Genomic DNA, 24,765 nt, shown 5'->3' with positions numbered 1-24,765 from the left:
TTATTGAGGCACTAGTCTGGTCTGTATTAATATTAAAATATTTATCTATTTTCCCCCCTATAAAATGTACAAATTTTGAGCTTTGGAGCCAGCTTGTTTGGAATCTAAATCTAAATGGAGTAGAGTATAAATTACAAAACTGTATAGTAAATGAAATGGGGGCATGGTCAGACAATAGAATACTATCATACCAGCATTTTCCTATTTTGGACAGCAGGGTAGTAGAAACTAGGAAGTAGTCAATCCTAGAGTAAGTTTTATGGGTGTTTGAAAAACATGAATATTCTCTTTTATTGAAATTGAGATGTCTCCATATCTCAGTTAAGTTTAAATCTTTTATACAGTTTTTTATTACTTTCCTTGATTGTTGATGTGTACTGTCGGTACCCGTGGAACGATCAAGCTGTATGTCGAGAACACAATTAAAATCACCTCCATTTATATAATGTCCTGAATATGCTGATAATGTATGAAAAAAATTTTGATGGAAAGAATAATCATCATCATTAGGAGCATATATACTTATTAAGGTTACTTGTACATTCACAATTGAACCATTGAGAATTATAAATCTACCTCGCGGATCAATATGCTGCTTGTGTAACCGAAAAGGGACCGATTTATGAACAAGAATCATAACCCCTCGAGCATGTGAGCTATATGGGGCAGAAAAAACCTGTCCTGGCCATCTTTTGGAAACTCGACTCGTATCCTCCTTTAACAGATGCGTTTCTTGCAAAAAGAGTATATTAACCTTCATTTGTTTAAGCCTACCTAATACCTGTTTTAACTTAAGTTTATTCAGTCCCCTTACATTCCAACTGCTTATTTTTAGCTCTAGTATATTAACTTAGGGATGGTAATTTATGTAAAATAAGGAATTTCTGCATCCAAAGATTTGACTGCTTGACTTGTTTTGTAGAAAGGAAAAAGAAAAGAAAAAAAGAAAAAAAAACAGAAAAACACAAAAAACAAGAAAAAAACGTGCATTTTTCTCAAACGAACTGCACTAACAACCCACCCTTCCAAACTTTGGTTATGGAAAACAATAGATCCACTAAAGGTGGAGCAACACAGTGTAAATATGTGAACAATGGTTAACATTACATTGAAAATGCTAAGAACAGCGCGAGCTAACCATAAGCAATACCCTTATTAAATAAAATGCAGTCTGTATTACCAGATTCATATCGTGGCCATATGATGTCAGAGCTTTCAGGTTCAGTTTTCACTGACTTTGTGTCAGTTGCAAAATGTGGTATATGCCTAAAGTTTACCTTTTGTAACTTATATGGAGATTAATGGAGTTGGCATTTTTAGTCTAGCTGAGTTCACGCGATAGATTTTAGCGCCCGAATGTACTCCTCCGCTTCTATGACGGTCTTGAAGATGTGTCGCTTATCTTCGTGAGTCACTATTAAATGAGCTGGGTAAAGCATACCGTAACGAATATTCATGGATTTCAGCTGGGCTTTTACTCCATCGAAGCATCGCTGATGTTGGCGAGTCTCTGCTGACAGGTCTGGAAACAGACTAATCCGGTGGACTCCGTAGCGTATCTCCTTTATTTTCCTGGCAGCCCTCAGTGTCTTTTCACGATCTTTGTAATTCAGAAACTTCATCACTATTGTTCTGGGAGCATTAGGACGATTTGGGTTGGTTTGGCCCACCCGATGTGCCTGCTTTTTTGTTCTTAGCCAATCACATGCCTGTGGCTACTCCACGCACCACACTGCAGACTTTTGGGGACAGGGCCTTCTCTGCCAATGCTCCCAGACTCTGGAACAGCTTACCACCTCATGTCCGCTCTGCCCCGTCCCTGCTAATGTTCAAAAAGCACCTTAAAACATTTCTTTGCACTACCTTCTTTGTCCCCTAACTCCCCCCTCCCAATTTGTTAAGCAACCTTGGGTACTATGAAAGGCGCTATATAAGTCCAAGTTATTTTTAAATTGTTAAGGAATTGAAACAAAATAAATTAATAAATCAAGCATTTATTACATAACACTACGCTATATCATATAATAATAATAATATGCTGCATGTGTTTATCCAGTCTAATCGAAGTGTGCGTCTCTCCCCCGACTTTTCCAACAAAAATCCCACCCCCTCTCAGAAAAGACATAAAACTGACATTACTGAGCTATATGCATTAAAAGTAGCCTATTAAAATGGTACAATGGCATTGATCAGTTCAACATGTTGAGAAATCTAGCATTTTGTCCCATGTCAGTATTTATTCAAAAGTTGCTCAATATTCAAAAGGTAAATAAGGATTTCCCACTTGTGTAGTAGGCTGAGGCTATTTTGCCACGTGGATGCCCAATTGAAACTGTCACAATCACAAAATGCAGGCATAGAATATTTTAACAAAGTCTTTATTAACACATTTAAGACAAACAAAAACAGGTAGAATAAGCCAAAGACTGAGGCTACAATATCCATAATATAAACAAATGTTCACAAATACCCATGAAAGTAAAACTGAAAACGAAAAACTGAAAACTTAAACACACAGTAAAGAAATAGTTTTATAACACATGATTATAACTAACATTATAACTAACACAGGAACCTAAATCAGATACCATTTTAAAAAAATACATTTTTCCTGTAATTTTGCTTTGTACTGAACCTATTCACTGCTCTATCAGCGTTTCATTCAAAATCGCTATTTTCCTTGTTTAAAATATACTGCAAGATGCAGTTTCTTTCCAAACTGTGGTAAGCGGCAAAGCTTATCAAAGAACCAGCAAAAGTAGCCTACTGATTATGAATATGTGTGTATAGGCTACGGTTCGGTTCATTATGATATAAGCTTCAGTTCAAGCGCCTGAGCTTTTGTTGTGATTATCTATTGTCTGCTATATTTACTTTTTATTAATAAATCCATGAAATTCTTTTTTTTAAATGTATTAAAATTAAGATACAATTAATACAAAATGAAATTTGCTTTAAAGAGAGGCTTTGTGCTTTCTGTTTTGAGGTCTCCGTGAAAGATTGAAAGTCTTTTAGTGCCGCTTTCAGAGCAGAGGAGAACTGTCACGTTACATTGTTTTTTCCTCATAAATGCAAACACGAAAATAAAAGACTTTTTAAAAAAGACAAACCATCATTTTTTGGAAAAAAAATATGGATTTATTGCACTTTGGAAAAAAATTTATAGATTTATAGCGTTTTGGGAAAAATGGATGGATTTATAGCGTTTTGAAAATATATATTTTTTTACTTTGAATTTATCATAAACAATATTGTTCTTTTGATTTAATAATCATTGATCAACATGTTCAGACTGAGCCAAAAAAACATTTTAACTGGATAAATTAAATATTCACAAAATGTGTGGGTCTATACAAGAACAAATTCCATTGAAATGGATATATCGTGTTTTGGAAAAGAGCTCTTCATTTGTTAATAATGTCATTTACCAACATTACATTGAAATATCCCATTCATCATCATTAACGCAGACACTTCGCCTGTAGATGTCCTGGAGCTGTGGTGCTTGTAGTTTCAGGAGAGTCTGCGGCTTCAACAGACACAGGAGGTTTCCAACGATCATGTGGAGATTTTTCCTTTCGTTTGTGAGCGTGTTTTGAGATATGCCTTCCATGCGCTCTGACTGCCCCCTGCTTTTGAGTAGCTTGTTAATTACCCTGTATTGCTTGCTTACAGATTTGAGCATGTCAATTTTGTTATTCCAACGAGTCTCAGACTCTTGGACTAAGGACTGGCTTTTTAAAGATATTTGACAATGCCCTTGCACATGTCAGTCATCTCCGGTACCTTCTCAATGTCAGATCCACTGAATGAATGTTTTAGAATTGTGTTCAGAACATGGGCTGCACATGGTATCCAGTGATAATATTTTAGGGCAGCTTTAATGTTAGAGCCCTGGTCACTCACGAGCAGCACTTGATCAAATGAGATCCCGTAAGAACACAGCTGCATATTAATCTGTTTGTGGATGTTGATTGCTGTTTTGGGCAATGTGCAATCAAATTTCACTGTGCACATAACACAGCTTGCCAGCTTCCAATCCTTTGTGATATAATGGCACGTCAAGACAGTGTAGGACCTTCTGTTAAAATCACCAGTCTACATATTAGTCGTTATTACAACCCCTCTATTGTCATGCACTGACTTCAAAACCTCGGATAAGGCTTCTTTCTCAACCATGGCTTGTTTTTTAGCTCGATCACAGACTGTCTGCTTATGAGGAAGCAATCAATTTGTGTCGACTGAGCCATAACGTGCTCCAATGTTGATGAGACCCTGGGCCACTTTCGCAAAACCTTCCCCCGAAACAATATCAAAGAGGTGCAGGTCTGTGCAACAAAAGTCCACGCAATAATCCACAAATGTACTCTTCACTTGAAGAGGAATTTTTGTGTGGTCCTGGAGAATAAAGGTATCTATATTTTGTGGCCTCGGTTGGCCTGACGGTGCTCTATTCGGCTGTGATGGCTTCCTGGGGCCACACTTGTGATGCGCCATGTTGGTTGTGCCAGTTTTGTGGCTTGTGTAAATAGCATCAGAAGAAATACACATGACAAAGCCACAATTGGTCATCATCTTTCATTATTTTGGCAAATGTCTCCCACATTTTGCTCTTTCTATTTGTGTATTTGTGGAGCTTCCAATCCCAAGTCTTCACCTTTTCTCTTGCCGCCGCAATCTCTACATGCAGACTGAGCTTGTGCGTCATCTTCGCACCAGTTATTCAGCCAATGAAGTGTAGGCCTATGTTTTTCTTAGAAAATTGTGTAGTACTATATATATTGCAAAGGTTTAATTGGCATCTTTATTTTAAACGACCCGAATATCATTAAAAATATTTTTGGATGACTCATAACTGACCACAGGCATTTTTGATCAATCCGCGCACCACTTTTAGGGATGTTCATATTTACCGGTTAACCATTAATTGAAGGTAAGAATTTATGACCAATTAAATACTCCAATTAGTTAAAAATATTTGTTAACTCACAGTGTGTGTTGACGAGTGTCTACAGACATTTTGCCACTTACAGTTCATTCACAAAATAAGAATAAATTGCACGAATTAGTGCTGCCCTGAAGGTCTGGTAAAGTAATAATTTGTATGAAAAATCATTTGTCTGCATATGTGTCCGTGCTTGAGTATGGATTGGAAACTTATTGGATTATTATGGCATACAGGGCTGATCACTAGAGAATAACATGCGCCAGAATTTCCAGAACTACGAGCGTTGAACAGAGACTGACAGAGTGAGCATGCAGTTAAAAACTACATTAAAACGCCTTTGTTGTGCCTTCCTAAGACAGAATAATGTTAGAGTCAGGGTTGAACAAGCAGCATCTTTTCAGCATGGTGACAAACACTAATATAGCAGCTTGTCTTTGTCTTCTCTGAAGAAACTAGTGCCTAACCCCACCCTCTTTTACACATGGCCTGGGGAAGGGATTCATTGTGATTTCACCATCTACAGAAGAAACACACGGTAGTTCAGTGCTTCCCAATCCTGTTTTTAAAAGGTGTTTTCTGTTAAAGAGATTATCTCCTTTTGGAGTGGACGTTGTAACTGCAGTCCTTTACATACTCCGACTGCAACAATACACACTAAATAAAACTGAAAAAGTTAAAAAGCATAAAAGGGTCCCTTTAAGCTCATGGTAGTTTGTTTCTTTGTGTCTTTAAGCCACATAACCCTGGTTTATCGTAACAGTTGTGTGTTGTTGGACCAATTTATGGCTCTGCCTTCAAGTCTTACTTTGTTTTTCCCTTTATTTCTTTTTCTTTAGTGGAAATCCTCCGACAGCTCATCTTCAGGGATCTTGAGGATGGGTGGAGTCAGGATTCGGATGACACGCCTACAAATGAAGGTTCTTTTGCAGACAGGCCAAGACCAGATATTTCTGACCCTAACCTTAGGGAGAACCCAAACAAATGGGTAGAAGAGCATGTAGATGCTTTATCGTTAGAGGTGGTACAATCTGCTATTCAGATTGTAAGGAAAGGTAAATACATTTGAGAATATAGCTTGAAATGAAATTATTTATCTAAATGTTGATCAATAGAGATGAACAGTATATTAGTGATTGTGTTGTATCGGCCAGTATTAATGTGACTGATATTAGTCTGAAAAGGTTAACCGTGACTTAAAGGAAAACACCACCGTTTTTTAATATTTATTATATACAGTATATTATTATTATGTTCTTACCTCAACTTAGACAAATGAATACATACCTATCTTTTTTCAATGCATGCACTTGTACAGCGCGTTGTGGATGTGTTAGCATTTAGCCTAGCCCCATTCATTCCTTAGGGAAAAGATGTAAGTGTTTGGTGGCTTCTAAATTCATCCCTGTTTGGATCCTATTTAAAGACCGTTACATGAGTAGTTACACGAGTAAGCAGGGTGGCACAAAATAAAACGTGGCGATTTTTTAAGCGGATAAAAAATGAGAACTATATTGTACAGTAACATCATCACTCCTGACTACTCTCCCTCTTGCTTAAACTTCTGTCAATATTACTGCGCCTAAGGTCGAAGTGCTCCAATCTCGGCGACGACATCACTGCTTGCGCACGCAACCGAGAGGCAGAAAGAAGAAACGCGTCTCGTGTTGTAGACTAGTAGCGGTGTCTGTAACTCAAAATGCCGAGGAATTGTTGCGTGGCTAATTGTACCAACAGAGCCAACAGTGCTGATTCTGATGTGTACCATACCAGTAGATGCGGCTATTACATTACTAACCTTACATGATAATTCATACATGTATCACAGCAACACTGCAAAATTACAGACAGACAAACAGATCCAACTAAAATCACATTTAGTCAGCAGTTATATACAAACAATAAAGAAATCTTCAATACTTGGAGGGATGCTTCGCCGATTTGGCGTTCGGCTTTGTCTCTGTAGAGGCCCGGCGGTGTTGCTGGGTGGCCATGTTTCCCTCCCTCGTTTCCCCCTGAGAGGAGAGATATCTGCATTTTGGTTCTGCAAAAAAGTCCTCCGATGATGTAATATGACGATTTTTGCATCATCGGAGGACTTTTTTGCAGAACCAAAATGCAGATATCTCTCCTCTCGGGGGGAGGTGATGGAGGGAAGCATGGTCATTCAGTGGTGCTGCCGGGTTTCTGCGGATGCAGGGCTGAGTGCTAAGTCGGTGAAGTATCCCTTTAAAGTTGTTGCAGTAGCGGACCTGGGGCCGGATTCACAAAACATTCTTAAGAAGAAAAATCTTCTTAACTGCCATTTTTATCTTAATTTCAAGCTTAAGAAAAAATGGAAGAATATTTTGTATTCTCAAAAAAGAAAGTTCGTATTTTTTCCCTTAAGTATGTTCTTAAGAAAAAACTTACAGTAGTCTTAAATCTCAAAATGTAAGATGTTTTATAATTTAATGTGATTGTTTTAAATGTGACATGTTGTATTTTGTAGTCTGAAATGGCAATTTAATCAGTTTACTTCACATAGATTAGTTTAAAGAGGAATTCCACACTCATATAAACATAGATTAGTTTAAAGAGGAATTCCACACTCATATAATGAATGGCTTACTCAGTAATATGTCATGAAACACAAATAAGTATAAGTGATAATATTAGCAATCATTTAACTTCCTCCGTAATAGCCTACATTCATTGTGAAATTACTTAACAGCTAAAAGTCGCTCTAAGCGGGAGGCGAACCGGTAATCTCTGTCAAGCGCTCCGAAACCGCGGGCAGGCTTCACCTTCCGCGTCCGTCTCTTGACGCGTTAGCGCAGGAGACGAAGCCGTGGGCACGGAGAGTTAAGCACGCACACCCAGAGTGCTCGACCCGCATGACGGACTGATTGGGACATTATGGAATTATATTTACGCACCGCACCGCCTTAATACTAGCTGGCCTCTGTTACAACAGCTAATAAAATCCTGTAGTAGTCTTAATGCATCACTCGTTTGTATCGCGTTAATGATCGCAAGGTAGTCAAAAGATTAATGGATAAGTGTATTGTTACCTCATTAGCAGGGTATCTTAATTCATTTAAAAGCTTGTCATTTTATTCTTAAGACATAAATTTAAGATATTCTTAAGAAAAAATTTGAGAACTTCCTAAGAAATGTTTGAGAATTGCACTTAGGAACATTCTTACGCACTTCTTATAATTTATCTTAAGAACTTTCTTATTTTTTGTCTTAAGAATGTTTTCGTGAATCCGGCCCCAGGTTACCAATCGGGCTTTCTACCTCTAGGATGCGCACGCACCCTGTAATGTTTGTAAACAGAAAACCCGTGTATAGTTCTCATTTTTAGAATTTTCTTTTTTTTCAACTATCCCTTTAATTACATAATTATTCACATGACCCTGATACTTTGTCATTAACATGTGTTATATATGTACAATTGAATACATTTATAGTGTATTGGAGCGATAATGAAATGATGTTTCACTATTATTTTAATATACTTTCAGTTATGAAGGTGTCAATGTTTAAAATGCACGCAAAGAAAGATGGTTCACTAATGCAAAATAAATGCGAATTGCGTGACAATAAAGTATTTTTTTGTGGTATACAAAGTTCCCTTTCAATACGGTTCACTTCGCATTGCGTCGGTTGGCTGACGCTATGGGGGGAGGCTTTTGCTTGCTCTGTGGCTGAATCCTGTTGGTTGGCGTCTGTGGAGGGTGCAGACCGGTGACGTTTGGGCCCGGGCGGGGTGTGGCACGCGTCCTTGTATAGGCCCGGGGAAATACGTCAAGAGCTCATTACTTTCTCCTTCAGCGTGAACCTTCTCGCTGCTCCGAAGAAGAAGCCCTTACTCGCCGTCGATCTGAGCACTGCAGCGGATTACTACACACCAGCGTGTTCCCCTGCCGCTTTCCGGTTGAGCATAAAAGAGCGAATTTTATCACAAAGAGCAGAAGCGCGTTGAGATAATGTCGCTTCGGCATTGCGGCTGATGCCGAGCCCCTTTGCCTGTGGAGGATTTCCACAAAGAGTGCGTCATCAGTCTGGGTCCTGCCCACGCCGAGGCCGTACTCACCGAGGCGGGCTGCGCCCACTGCGAACGGCTTCCCATCGCGCTGCTGCGCTCCCGCCTCGACGTCTTCAAAAGGAAGGCTTCCCGTGCTCTCCCGCCTAAACAGCAGCGGAGCCGTGAAGTTGAAAAATGCCCCGAGACCGAGTCTACGCCGGCTCATCCCCCGCGTGCTCTGTCTCTCCACCGTCATCCTGTCACCTTCGTCCATGAGGACCAACACCCCCTGCCGAGTGCTAGCGGCATGGTTTCCTTTGGGTCCGGTGACAATGTGGAGATGATGTCATCCTCTGAGGAGTTGGAGGATTGGGCGGCTTCGGATGACGACGCCCACGCCGCCGCTGAAGAACCAACCGAGTCGCGTCCTCACGACTCTGAGCTCATCCGCATTCTGACGAAAGCTACAGCGGAGCTCGACATTCAGTGGTCACCGCCGTCAGAGCCTCAACTCAGCCGGCTGGATGAGTGGTATCTGCAGCCCGGGCGCCGTCAATCATCCCGCCAACGGCAGGCACCGTTCTTTCGGGAGGTTCACCAGGAGCTCACCAAAGCCTGGCGTGCTCCTCACTCCACCCTAGCGCAGAGCGCCGTCTCCCATGTCCTCTCCGTAGTGGACGGCGCCAACACGGCTACACTAAGATCACTGACCTCATCCAAATTTATACACCGGCGCGTTCACTGAGGTCAAATGGCCAGTTCCTGCTCGTGGTTCCTAAGTCCAGACTCAAATCCAGGGGGGACCGGGCCTTCTCTGTAGTTGGCCCCAGACTGTGGAATGCTCTGCCTCCTCTGATCCGTGCGGCCCCCACAGTGGAATGTTTTAAGTCTCGTCTTAAGACCCACTTTTATTCCTTGGCTTTTAACACAGCGTGAGTTATGTGGTCCTGTGTCTTTTATTATTTTGTTTTTATTTATTTATTTTAAATGATTGTGGTTTTGTATTTGTGTGCCTTTCTATTGTCAATTGTCTATTGTTGCTACTGTACAGCACTTTGGAGACTGTTCTTGTTGGCAAAATGTGCTATAGAAATAAAAGTTGATTGATTGATTGATTGAAGATGCCGCCGCTCGAGGAATCTGTCGCCGCCCACCTCTGCCCGTCTTCAGCCGGCGGATGGAGGGCGAAGATGAGCCACTTGTCAAAGCCCTGCTGTCTGACATCAACCCTGGCGTCGAAGTCTTACATCGCCGATGGCAACGCCGCATCCGCTCTCCATATGATGGCGGTGCTGCAGGTATACCAGGCAAAACTCCTCCGTGATATGGACGAGACAGGCCCGGACCCGTCAACCTTTAAAGATCTGCGCAGCGCGACTGACTTGGCCCTCCGCGCTACTAAAGTCGCCACTCAAGCTGTAGGAAGAGCCATGGCCAGCCTGGTTGTTCTGGAGAGACACAAAAAGAGCAAATTTCCTCCTCTGTACACACACACGGCTTACCGTCCATAAGCATATCGACGCTCGCCGCCAAACTTGGCAATCCACCCCCGGTGTGCCGGCCTGGATTCTAAACATGATCCAACACGGTTATTCACTTCAATTCGCTCGGAGACCACCCCGGTTTCGCGGCGTTCTCTACACCACTGTCCCAGACGATCGCATGCAGATCCTCAGGGAAGAGGTGCGTTCTTTATTACTAAAAGACGCGATAGAGACGGTCCCGGCGGATCAAAGCGAATCAGGCTTTTACAGTCGTTATTTTCTCGTTCCAAAGAAAGACGGCGGCCTCAGACCGATATTGGATCTACGCGTTTTGAATCGCCCTCTTGCCAAACGGCCATTCAAAATGCTTACAGCCAGACGAATCATGGCCCTAATTCGACCGGGCGATTGGTTCATATCAGTGGATCTGAAAGACGCTTACTTTCACATTCCGATAGCACCACGTCACAGGCCGTTTCTAAGATTCGCGTTCGACGGGACAGAGCGGCATCCGCATATTGAATTACCTCGACGATTGGCTTATTCTAGCCCAGTCAGAGAAGGAAATTATTGCGCACAAGACCGTTGTACTCCAGCATTTGGAGAATTTAGGGTTAAAATCAACCTCCAGAAGAGTTTGCTTACCCCCACCCAGCGAATCGCGTTCTTAGGCATGACGCTCGACTCGTTAAAGATGGGGACATGGCTTACACAGGAACGCGCGCTCACGGTCAGACGCGAGGCGGCATCGTTCAAATCGGGTTCACATCTCACTCTCAAATGATTCCAAAAAATGCTGGGTCTGATGGCAGCAGCATCCCCACTAATACCGTTGGGAATGCTGTTCATGAGACTGCTTCAGTTTTGGTTGAAAGCGAAAGTTCCGCCCCGTGCATGGTTGTCGGGCCGCTTATTAATCAAAATCAGCTGCGTGAAAGCGTTTTCGATATGGACATCCCCTCAACTTTTCCTCTTGGGCACGGAGCTCGGCTCCGTGAGCAGGAGGAAAGTGGTGACTACGGATGCGTCTGCGACGGGTTGGGGCGCGCACTGCGACGGCGAACCCGCCTTCAGTACGTGGAACAACCAGTTGTCTCAGCTACATATCAACCACCTCGAGATGTGAGCGGTTATCTTAGCGCTACGGCACTTTCGACCGAAACTCCAACATCAACACATTCTAGTGCGGTCGGACAGTATGACGGGGGTCTCATTCATAAACCACCAAGGAGGGCTGAAATCTCGCTCCCTATCCAGGCTGGCGAAACGGCTTTTATTATGGGCTCACGCGAATGTACGCTCGTTAAAGGCGACTCACGTACTGGGTGTAGCCAATACGGGTGCAGACATTCTCTCACGCAGCGGTCCGCCGCCGGGAGAATGGAGACTGCATCCTCAGACGGTCTTCTTCTCGAGACACCACGATGCATCAGCACCATGGCCAATACCGCTGAGGAAAGACCTCCTATCTCAGGCGAGAGGGACGATATGGCATCCACAGCCGGAGCTATGGAATCTACACGTTTGGTTTCTGAACGGCAACCGTCACGCCTTTCAGGACGAGTGTTAAATACTCTATCAGAAGCTAGGGCCCCATCTACCAGGCTCCTTTACGCTCAAAAGTGGTCTATTTTTTCTGATTGGTGCACGACGAAAAACTTAAACCCAAACACCTGTGAAGTGGAGCATATTCTCTCCTTTCTACAGGAAATGCTGGACAGCGGTCGCGCGCCCTCGATGCTTAAAGTGTATGTGGCGGCAATAACGCCGGTCACACCGTGGGAAAACATGACCTTGTCATTAAATTTCTCAGAGGCGCTCGCAGACTAAACCCACCGCGACCTAACACAGTCCCGTCTTGGGATCTGTCCACGGTTCTGAATGCGCTGCGCGGTCCCCCTTTCGAGCAGGCTGACCTGCGCGCTCTCTCGTTGTAAACCGCTCTCCTCCTGGCGTTGGCATCGGTTAAATGAGTGGGCGATTTACACGCGTTTTCAATTGACCCGTCGTGTCTGGAATTCGGTCCTAACGATAGCAAAGTGATCCTTAGACCGAGAGCGGGATACATTCCTAAAGTTTTGACCACGCCATATAGAGTTCAGGTGGTTTCACTTCTCGCCCGCCCACCGGCGGACGGCGAACACACCCCGAACACGCTTTGCCCCGTCAGAGCGCGACGAATATACACGGACCGTTCTGCCTCATACCGCAAGTCAGATCAGCTGTTCGTAAGCTTCGCGCAACACTCTTTAGGTATGCCGCTCACTAAACAGAAGCTATCTTAATGGATCGTCGAAGCCATTGCTTTAGCTTACGCCTCCCTGAATGAACATTGTCCTGTCGGTTTGAAAGCTCACTCAACGCGTGTTATTGCTTCATCGTGGGCTTGGTCTACGGGGATTTCTATTTTTGACATTTGTAATGCGGCCGGCTGGTCCTCGCCATCTACGTTTGTCAGATTTTATAGCCTGGATGTCCCTGCCTTACAAGCACAGGTCTTATCGGCTTAATGTTCACGTGACTGCATTTCTGTATGCCTTCACGGTGCGCTGCGAGCTTACCGTCATGGCTACCTATTAATAAATCATGCACAAGCTTGCGGCGCGCTCAGGGAACCCGCCGTCTCGTGCTCTATTATATATGCATCATGGTGCGTTTAGAAACTTCACTGTATACATATTAACTGTCTCATATATGGTGCTTTCACTTACGCTCGCTAGAGCTATGTACACGCTGGGTATAGGGCCACATGCAGTGTCTCTCCTGTAAGGGCACCTCAGCCCGTTGTGTATGCACGGCGGGATGGAATTACGTTCCCCCATGGCGTCAGCTGGCTGGCGCGGTGCGGGGTGAACCATATTGAAAGGGAACGCTTAGGTTACTCACGTAACCCCGGTTCCCTGAAATAACGGGAACGAAGCATTGCGTCCCTGGCCGTGCTACAAACGTCTACGCAGCGAGTGTTATTCGGCTGCGCGCTTCAGTTGAATAGTGGTGAGCTCTTGACGTATTTTCCCGGGCTTGTGTGGGGACGTGTGCCGCGCCCCGTGCGGGCTCGGGCATCGTTGGTCTGTGTTTTCTGCGGACGTTAACCGGTGGGCTTCAGTCGCGGAGTAAACAGGAGTTTCCTTGCATCCCTTACAATGCTTACAATGCATCCCTATTGATCAGCAACTACAGACATGTTTTCTAAAGCAAAATCTGTTATGTCCTAACCTATAACTTACTTAAAATGTTTGCTTTTTTAAAGTTTTCCTGTAAAATTTTGCAAATAGATTCAAAGAAAAATTATATTTTTATATTTTCCCCTTTTTCTGTCTTTTTCTCTGCATGTGCTCAGAACACACTGTGATTAAGCTTATGGGATTTTTAACACGCTACTTTTCACTCACTTTCTCTTTTCTGCCTTTTCCACATCATACACACGATCCTCTCTCAAATACGGACACACTCTCATGTGTTCTGGTCTTATGTTTGCTTATATCTGCTGCTAAATATGGAATATACAAAAATTCCACATGTTTGTTTGCAAAAAACTTCTTCTCACTGTCACATTTGCACAAACCTGCTTTCACTTCGACACACACACATCTTCCTTTCTTTCATAAACAGTTGTGGGTGTGGGCTGTTCTATTCCTGATGACATTACCGATGATGTCACCTCCAACCAATCGTCTAAGGAAAAAGGTGGGGCCCAATATATTGAATCTTAATTTGTGAGAAGCATTCTGGGCCGGTTTTCTGCAAACAATTGTGATTCAAACTTCATAGGTCTGTTTTTGGTTTCCATTGACTGAAACTAAATATCATCCCAGATCATATTACATGGTTTTGAGCACTGGCCCTGAATGATAATAGATAGTTTATTTCTCTCTTTCTGTTTGCCTGTCTTGTAACAGGAGAATGTGCTGAACTTATTAATTTATGAAACGTTTGACAATAAACAGTTAGACTTTGTATTTCTTAAAGTAGAAAAATGTCTTTCTATGAAAAGAACTATATTAAGACAACCATGGCCTTTAAGTAGTCAGGAATATTTTTAGGCTTTCGTCTCTAAAACTACTGTGCTGGTTACCAACGCACTTTCGAGACAGCATTCTAAAAAGTTGAAGTATTTTCAAATGGTTGCGGTGCTGCCACGCCTGAAAAAGAGTGGGTTGGGTTGCTTGCTATGGAGTGTTCTTGTTGCGCGGCTACATTTAAAATAAGTATTTGCGCATACAAGAGACGCGAAATGTGAATTGCCCCTAATGCTGTGATGTATGTGATGATCACTTATCGTTACTTTGACTGCAGGGAACATGTTTTATCTGGTAATGCCCAAAGACCAAGCTGGTGCTCTCACAGATGAAAGCAGCACAGATGAAATCAAAGACTCTGACATATCGGAGAACCATCAGAATCAAAACATGTTCTCAACGTCATTTTTGGAAGAAGAACAAGAGACTTCAATAGACCTCTCTCCAATAGACCCATCACTGCCTGAGAGCCTAGGTCAAAGAGAAGGGCTTGACCAGCCACAAGTTAGTAACCAGCAGCATGTAATCAAGAATGTGGACGAGATCTTCCACACGATTGAGGAGCTCATGAGAAAATTAAACCATCTTAAGGTAAAATGCACAAATATACGTACATATAATGCAACCCAAATTTTAAAAAAGGATTCCAAGTAAATATCATACAACAAATTTTTATTTGCACTGCTTTCACAATATTAGCCCTGTTTCACACCGCATGTGTAGCAGGGTGTAAGAGGCACATCTTATTTCTTATTTTCACCCAGAGATGCGATCATTTCAGCATAGTCTGTTTTGGTGTGCTGCTAGCACTTTTATGTTATATATGTAGTTATGTAATATATAATAGTATAAATCTTTTATGTAATAGCAAGACTACAGTTTAATAAATGAGGTAACAGGGGGTGGCCAAGGACTTTTTAGGGAGTCTGAAGTCTGAAAGAAAAAATGTCTTAACTTTAACCTGGCATCAGAAAAGAATGAATAAAATTCCATGATTGCTAATTACTTCAAATTACCCCACATTATCTAAATATTCCTGTATTACAACTCTATGACCGCACTGTGTATATTACTACTACAAATGTAAACTTATTTTCAAATAAAAATGAAACATCAGCTGGACCTGTAATCGAAAAAAACTTTCCGAAACTTGTACGAACCCTGGTGAAGTGCATTTGGCACAGAAATACTCTAACAACTGCTTTTTTGACTTTTTGCCTACGTTTAGCATGAGGAAACAACTCTATAACTGTGTTAATAAGTCAGAATGCTTGAAATACCATTGAACCACCCCTTTAAGGAAAAAAATAAGAACTTTCTTAAGAAACTTTTTTTTTGAGAATTTTTATTATGTATTATCTTTCTATAAGTCAAACTCAAACTTGGTTTATTAAGGTTTTATCTGTGAGCCAATCAGCACTGCAGCTGCCTAAGAGGTCAGGGCCAATTAGAATCTGTTTTCTTTGTTGTTGGGCAGAGTAATTCGACAGCGGCAGTGAGATAGAGAGCAGAAAACATGAAGCCAGTGAAGACTTTACAATGTTACAAACCTCTTCCAAATTTCCCCATTTACAACTTTGAGAGGATTTTGATATTGTACAATTAGAATATATTTATGGTTTCTGCTGTATTTATGTATTAAAGAGACTTGTTCCCATATCATTCTTGATATATGAAATGCAAAAACTTTGAAGCTCAATATTTCACAAATAGGGCTGTAACAAGTTGAAAATATTCAACTTAAGCGAAAAATTCGCATGACATGAAGTTAAATCCTGCGAGTAATCTAGAGTGAGTAAAGCGATGCCCCGCGTTTGCTGTGTACGTAGCATAAGAGTTTGTTTTGATAAAAGCGCTGATTCTAGAAATCAGCCATCTATCCTGCAAAGTGTTAAAATAAAAGTCTGTCTGATAAAAATCAGAATTAATAAACACTATTATTTACTAAAGTAAACTATTAATATCTAGTGTTAAGTAATAGCATATTACTACTAAATTAAATAATTTTGAAAAATAAAAATACATAAATGTAAGTATATTTTAAATAGATAATTATATATGAATATAAATCCGATATTATAATAATAATGTAATTATTTTAAATATATAATTGATTTATAATATAATTTTTGTACTATTTTGAACAAAAAATGTAAACTAAACCAGAATTTATATTAAAAAAATTATTTCATATGGTCATAATATATTCAACCATTTGTTAGTTACATGGCCGGTCTATTTATGTAATGAACTTAACCTCTGTAGTACCAGTGCAGTGATTTCTATAGTAAAATTTCTATTAACTAAAAAATAATTGATAGCTGCAGCCCTACTCACAACTACTCAGAATATGGATAGAACCTTATAATTCCAAGGCAGCGAATTCCTTATAAAAATAATTCATTTTTCAAGTGTAACCATCAAGATTATATAGCCTGGCTAACACCAGACCAGTCTCATAGAGAAAAAGACGTGGTCTGGGAACCACATGCTCATTTTCTTGTATTTGAGGCGTGGTTTACGAATGCCCAGAGCCATTTATTGGGCGCTACGAATGTCTATCAAATGCTTCTGTACGTAGCTCATAGCCAATTGTTTTAATTATACCAGATGACGTATGTAAAACAACATAATTTCAAGCGTCAACAACTTTTATCAGGTACGTGTGCACTCAGCTGAAAGCTAAGCAACTAATCCGATAGCTGTATATTGATATTGAAAAGCAACACAACTTAGTGGCACTGTGACAACCACAGTAGGTAGGCTACAGGCATAATTGACAATATGAAATTAATAAATACCACTTACCATTTATAAGTTAAACGAACTTCGTCGAAAACGATGCCTAGCAGGTTAGTCCTATAAAACTCAGTGGCTATCATGTCTTGCCATATTAAAACATCCTTCTTGGATATGAAATCATTTAACACCAAAAGTTGCTCTTTTTTTAATAAACTTGCATTCAAAACTACTTAGAACACTAGGCTGCAGTGTTGGAGAAACAAAACTGCTTTGGTGTGTCACATAGAAGTCGTCAAACTCTTGCTTCTCCTCCCCGTTCTGTGATTGGTTTCCTATTTCGGGGGAAATATTGGTCCATGGTTTCCATGCTAGACTTGCAGTGTGAATAAATTTGCACGCAAGGCAGCATGGGGAAACCCAGGCTAGCGATTATAGGTAACTGTAGTTAAAATGTTTTTGTTCCCCACGCAGATCCTAAATCACTGAAATCAGTTGAGAAATGTATATGTTATTGTACTTTTTCTGTGGAAAATCATAGCTCCCATTCACTTGCATGTTTTTATAGGGCAGCAGGCTACTGCCATGACTTGTATTGTAGTGCCATTGATAACCAAAGCGTTCAGAGTGCGTTCTATGTATTTATTAAGTCTATGGTTCAACACAGCCGCATGTCGAGAGAGAGAGAGAAGGCTGCTTTGACTGGTTCAATCTATTTCATGTTGTATATGTTTATTCCAGTGGAGAGCTTTTCTTCCATTTTCTCTGCTACTACCCCTTTTCAAGACCTCCCGAATCATTGATGTGTTACCCAATCGCGTCTTTGCATTTGAACAAATATTCAAAAACACACTGTTGCCAAGATTTTTATTGGCCAAATCACAAAGCATGTTTAATAGATGGTATACTACAAAGTCTATCGTAAATTGAAAATCAAGTTATCATTATATCATATGTTAGGGAACATGAACGCATCACTCTCTCCCACACTAAATGGACCTGCACATCTTTTATAGAAACCTTCAGAGAAACTCAACAAAACTCTATACACAGGGCATGGTGTGCATTGCAATTACGCTGGTGTAAAAAGACTATAGGCACATGCTGCAAACACTGCCTAATACACTGTTAACACTCTGCTTGCACATCCAGTAAAAAACAGATTTTTAACAAAATGATTTTTAATGTGATGCTTTTGACTTGTAGGAAATTGAAGCAGACCATTACAATCTTCTGAAGAAATTAAGAAAATCACTCTCTGTGGATGAAGCATCAAGTGACTTTGTCTACAAGTCTCCTGCAGCGGTCAAACCACTAGACCATGGAGCTGGCAATGGTGAGGTTATTTCTGTCTCTAAAACTGAGCATGACAGCATGTCAGATATAAGTCAGCTTATAGCAAAGTTTTTAGCAAAAAGTAAATTATCTGTCCTTAGTGATGGTAAAAGTGCTGCACAATGCAACACAAAACCAATCACAACTTATGTGACCTTTAATATACAGCTATTTTACCACGGGTCATGGTTACCCAGCACCATGCAACAGAAATAAAAACCAAGTGACATTTAAGAAAAAACATTGTTTGGAAACAGTCTTAGCATTATATATGTCTGGAGATTAAATTCTACACAAAGCACTGCTAAACTTGAACACCAGTTTATAATTTTAACTACCATTATTTTGGCCATTTATTCCTTTTTGGAGCATATGTATGTGTATATGTAAGGAAAAAATGACGATGGGCCATTGAATTATAAGACAGTAATGCACACCCAAGGTAGTAATGCATCACGACGCGAAGCTTATACCATTACCACAAATGTTGCTCTGGTGCCTATTTTAAAGACATTTGACAAGTTAGGTGTGAATACAGCATTCAACAGACCTGTGGTATAATGTAACATAAATGATTTGCTTGTGCTTTATTTGTTTATACATTTAGGTAAAGTGGGCACCTCAACAGAACCAGCTCAGACAGAAATCCAGTCTACTGGCTTCTGACGGTTTACACTGGAGCTGTTTGAGGATCTTACAGTAACTGCACAGATATTGTGATGCAGTCCCCTTCCCAACATGCCTTGCACCTGGATGTACAATCCAGGTTGAATTATGTGTGGTTTGTGTCAAACAGAAATTCAGATACAGATACAGATTAAATTGACCCTTTGGGCTGCATTCAGACAGACAGGGTCAAGTATGAAGAATAGTAATGATTTTAGTAATGCATTAAGGAGAAAGTTTTAGTGAAGTAGCTGCAATTTGGTGGTAAATGGATCAAAGTAAAACGAAGGTGGGACCGTGAAATGTAATATGTATCATGGCTAATGACTTTAAAGGAAACCCCAGCACTTTACCTGATGTACATCTATTTCTCTCCTCCATTTAGCTAATAAAAAATTTTGTGCTCACCAGTTTTGGATTATCACTACTTATGTTATTATCTGAAAAGAGTGCTTTGACAAATTATTTTTTTTTGCACTGGGAACTATTTAAAACAAAAGGTGCGAAGAGGATTCCTGTGTATTTTATAGTGTAGCAAAGAAAAAGAAGGAAAAAAGAAATGATGAAGGCTTTTTGTGCTATGGAAGAAATTAAGTAAAATTTGTCTAAACACTCATTTTTTCTGAAGGTTCATGTGTTATCATACGGTTCACGACTTGAACAAGACTTGATATCACGTGGAAAGGAGATATTTATGGAATCTGAAATATGACATGCAAGCTGACATATCGTATCCCGTGTATGTACTGTGAATTGTTTTCCCACTATTTGTTTACACTGAACAATAGTGCTGTAGTAGCTAAGCGAGTGCTTGGAACAAATGAAGGGTTCGGGAACTCTGATTTTAAAAATACAAGTATTTGAACATGTTAACCTAACCTGCTTAAGAATGAAAACTTCACCTCCTTTTAATTTTGTTTTTGTTTTTAATAGTTCGCCTAGAGAACACTTCTAACATAGATTGAATACTAAAATGGTTGCTTGTATGAATAACTGTTCTGTAACTCAGGTGGAGAAATTGACATTTTAATAATATCTTGGAAGCTGTCTTCTTTATGCGCTTTTATTTCTTATATTATACTTGTTCCATGTTTATTTGTACTTGTCAACAGTTCAGCGATTTCTAAAAATATAATGCACAACAACAAAACCATACTTGTGCAAACTACTGTATGTAAATGTTGTTTTTGACATTCACTCATGTAATATAGCATTCACAGTTTTATTTTCTGTAAAGCTCTCGTTGTTTCCTGAATTTTATTTTTGTAGATATGACAAACTAAAGATGTGTAAATTATTACCTCTCCCTCTTTTAAAAATGGCGAGATTTTTAAATGCACAAAACGAAAATGAAAATGCATGTTTAAAATATCTTGTTTTGTGAAAAAATAATAAAAATATTATATATTGCCCTGTGTTTTTGGTGCCTTTCTCTTGTCCTAAACCTTTGTATGTGTGCTCAAAAACCAAGAAATCAAAAAACTGCTTAGATATTGGATTTGCCCTTGTGAGTCAGATTGCAACATGGACATTGATATTTGTGAGCTTCTGTGAAATCCAGGCTAAAGTTTCATAATATTTTTTAGGGATCAGGATCTTTAGTGTGATTTCAATCAGTGATTTTTTTTTCAATCAGTGATTTTGCTTTAATTTCAACCTTTGATATGACTCTACGCAATCAATATTAAAGATACAAACATTAGATTTTCACACAATGTTTTTATGTAGGATGATTTTATGTAAAAAAAAAAAACAGTATTTGCTCAACAACAAAAAAAGACTTTAAATGGGTTTTCACAGACTGGGTCATATTTCATACAGTTTATTCCATTAGATTTTTACGTAATCCAATTTTGTTATTTTTTTACCTTTTATTCTGCAATGTAATTGTATTCTACAAAGATTTTGGGAGTTGCAATGTAGTGTTGGGTTAGTTAGTGGCTGGAGGGTGAGATTCAGAAGGCGGAGCAGGAACATGGGGGAGGTCGGGTCGACTCAGGCGTCCATGTGGGGCGTGTACCAGCTCAGGTTTGAATGGAAACGGAAATATGCGAGTTTCTGTGAAGGAAAAAAACGCGGAGTAAAGCCCGCAGGATAGAAAACGTATCATGTATTCAGTGATCCGGAGCGCCTAAAACAAGAGGAGGAGGATTTTACTCATTTGCAAACCGTGAGTTCATAACAAAACTAAGGATTCTTAACTCTTGTGCATCGAATGGATTATTTTTTCTTATTGGAAATTATACAAATGTTTAAAAGGGGTAACATCATGAAAATGCAGATAGCATCAAACAAACGCGATTTTAAACCGTCTTTCTTTAATATCTAATGCTTTTGTAATTGATATAATCGGTCTGGATCTGTATTACAAATTTAAAGTAACGTTACAGGAGACGAGCATGGACATGCAACGGCATCCTATTTTGAAAAGCAGACCCCAGGATTTGCTTTTATTTTTTTACTGTAAACTGAGCAGTTGGAGCACGGTTTGTTGAACCTAGTGTATTTAAAGGCTTCCATGGGACCCTCTTTGTGTCCAGCCTCAACATCCGCTTGAAAGAAAAGATACGTCTGGAAATCGTTCTTTTCAGGGTTTTATAAACATCATTTGGTAACCACTATTAATATTTGTAAATAGTTTGAAAGTGTGGGCTTTTACAGTTTGGCTGTGCTTCCATACTGTGATATTCACCTTGGAGACAAGAGAGATTTCTTTTAGTGAATCGATTCCACACTGTTCATTTCAGCGTTTCGATCGAGTCATCGTTTTAATGTGAATCAAGCAGTCTCCGCGCGACACTTACTTTTTGTGGTTAATTTGGAAATTAGTTAATTCCTTACAGACTAGTTTATAGGTTAAAAAGAGTCAGTTTGATATAACGATTCGTTTGTTATATTTATAAATCAATCGTTTAATGATGGAGGATTATTGGACGATGCCAGCAGTGCAGGTAGATAACGTGAAAACGATCCACAATTCCGTAATTCCACACCTAAAATCATTGTTTAATTGCTTTGTTTGTCAAAATTACATTAATTTAAACAGATAACGTTACCTTTTCCCACCATGGATCCAACATTTCGACATTTTAAAGTGTTTTGTAGTAGTTTGAGTTTCGTTGTCTAAGCAGCACAATCTTTTAGAAACGTTCACTTGTTACATTTAAAACGGCTTGTTTAGTTTTTATCTTGAACCAACTTTTTCTTGGGCTGTTCATATATTAAAACTTTAGCATGCACCGTGTATACGTTAACTTAAAATGTGTGCTTTATTTTGTGTGTACGATGTATTTTGGTTCATAATAACATTGTGTCGCCGCGCTTAGGCCCGAAAGCCGCAGACTCTCGTTGGCGCGTGCTGCGGAATGATTGAGCGTGTCAGCCGGCGATAATTGACAATGCCAGTCCGAGGCTCCGTGGCCCAGCTTGATTAGCTCATATGTCCTCTTTGCTGTCTCCTAGGAGACCGTAACCCGAGTACGGACTGGAAATACTCATTAGAGACACATTTTAAAGATATTTTGGCGTTTAGGTGTATTTTCCCCTTAAACAGAAGTTTCTTAATTCGTGTAATGTCTGAGATATACTGTGTGTGAGACAGAGCATGCTTGTTTATTCAACTGTGTTGTTGTTGTTTAAATGGGTCAGATGAAAATAAGATAATGGGTAACTTAATATTGCAGGCATAATACACACATGGGACTGGTGTCTTAGTTCATAAATCACAGCCACGCCTAAAATTTACCCTCCACATTGCAGCTGACGCAGATCGGAAAACATATTAAAACTGGTGCTGGATTTACTTTGATTGTTGGTTTTTGGGTTGAAGACACTTTCTCTAATCATTAACATTTGCATATTTGCCGTCATAGTGGTAATCGGATAGCTAGTTTTACCAAAATGTTTGTCATTCTTGACTGCAGTCTGTCACACCTTTGTTTTTAGTGTTCATGAGCAGTTAGTTGCCTTATAAACATACAGTTATCTCCAGCTGTGTCCCATGTAGATATTTAAGGATAAAACTACATACTGATGACATTGTATGGTATAATTAGTTAGTTGTATGGTAAATATTTTATAATACAGATTAAAACCACAATTAAATCAATTCATATTCCTCATAATTGCTTAATTATTCCCGTACTTATTTGTTTTTGAGGACGTTTCCCCCTTCAAACAAAAGTACTGTACCCTGCAGGAATGATATCTTGGTTTGAGTTGAAGGAATATGACAAAAGGAACACACAGCATTTATCCTCAGACTGATGGGTGACACATGTTCCAAATCTGTCCTGGACAAATGGTGTTGCTGACATCTTATCAGCTCTGTAAACAACTCCTGATAGACACACACACTGAGGCTATGTTTACATTAATGCGTTTATGCTTTAAAACGCGTTACTTTTGCTACGTTTACGCCTTTCATCTACACTACATCACCGTTTTCGACCCTCATAAACGGATTCGTTCGCAAACGCTGAAGACCCTGTTTTAGTTTGAGAACTCAGACGTTGCTCTGAGTGTAAATGAACGTAGACGGAGTCTTATGTAAACGAACAGCTGATGTTAACGTGACAGCGCATCATTTTCAAAGTAAAAATTATTTTATTCATGTAAATATTGGTTTGCAACGGAGGTTTTGCTAAAAATAGTAAACATCTACCAACCAGCTATTATAAACGCTATATCGGATTGTTTTAACATGTATCCTTTTAGATGTCTGTTTTATATTAATGTTTGAGTATTGTTGGGTTTAATGTGTTTATGTTTTGTTTAAATTTAGTTAGCTTACGAAAGATAGACTATAATTTAGCGCCATATAGGCGTTGCAAAGGCCAATATGAAGGGAGAATTGTAATGGGTCAGACATTATTTTCCAGTTTAATGTAAGTTTTGTTTGCTTCTTTAAAATGAATTTCGTTTCAGTTAATTTGTCTCTTAATTTTAATCGATGTTTTGTTGATAAGTTTTGTGAATATAAATTAATAAAAACAATAAACTCAACGTCATTAATATAATGCTCGTTTAGGCGCTTGGCTTTTAGCTATTGTGTGTTGCTAGCGGAGGACGTGCACGGACCTCGCACACTTTTAAAAATTAATGCAATAAGCATTTCTGGTAGGCTAAAGCAATACTTCACTTCTTACTATGTTTGATTGAAGTTTGCATTTGCGTAAATTTATTTTTGCTTCAAGTTCGCTACTGTTTACTGTTCACTTGAATGCTTTCTTTTTAAATCATAAAGACCTTTCTGTTTAGTTATAAAATTAAAATTAACCTATTAATCATATTAATATGTTGTAGGGGGAGCTAGAACAGTATAAGTGTTTATGTTTTGTTTAAATTTAGTTAGCTTACGAAAGATAGACTGTAATTTTAAATGCCATATAGGCGTTGCAAAGGCCAATATGAAGGGAGAATTGTAATGGGTCAGACATTATTTTCCAGTTTAATGTAAGTTTTGTTTGCTACTTTAAAATGAATTTCGTTTCAGTTCATTTGTCTCTTAATTTAAATCGATGTTTTGTTGATAAGTTTTGTGAATATAAATTAATAAAAACAATA

The 24,765-nt window shown here is 39.6% G+C and overlaps 1 protein-coding gene across 10 annotated transcripts in view; it reads left to right on the top strand.

Annotated features, from left to right (window-relative positions):
• arhgef11 (Rho guanine nucleotide exchange factor (GEF) 11) overlaps positions 1-20,610 on the top strand; it is a 210,207-nt gene extending 189,597 nt beyond the window's left edge. For 8 of the 10 annotated variants that reach the window (XM_073859775.1, XM_073859769.1, XM_073859772.1 and 5 more), the window contains 5 exons: positions 5,785-6,000; positions 14,054-14,128; positions 14,738-15,051; positions 18,406-18,535; positions 19,142-20,610. In XM_073859775.1, the coding sequence (XP_073715876.1) occupies positions 5,785-6,000; positions 14,054-14,128; positions 14,738-15,051; positions 18,406-18,535; positions 19,142-19,200 (794 nt within the window). In that variant the 3' untranslated portion in view covers positions 19,201-20,610. The remainder of the gene's footprint in view (positions 1-5,784; positions 6,001-14,053; positions 14,129-14,737; positions 15,052-18,405; positions 18,536-19,141) is intronic. The other 2 variants (XM_073859776.1, XM_073859774.1) reach the window with 2 other exon arrangements.
• Positions 20,611-24,765: the final 4,155 nt, after the last annotated feature.

This window comes from Misgurnus anguillicaudatus, chromosome 21, assembly GCF_027580225.2.
Source record: "Misgurnus anguillicaudatus chromosome 21, ASM2758022v2, whole genome shotgun sequence".
Taxonomy (NCBI): domain Eukaryota; kingdom Metazoa; phylum Chordata; class Actinopteri; order Cypriniformes; family Cobitidae; genus Misgurnus; species Misgurnus anguillicaudatus.
Note: the sequence above shows the minus strand (reverse complement) of the source record. Positions and strands in the feature narration are given on the sequence as shown.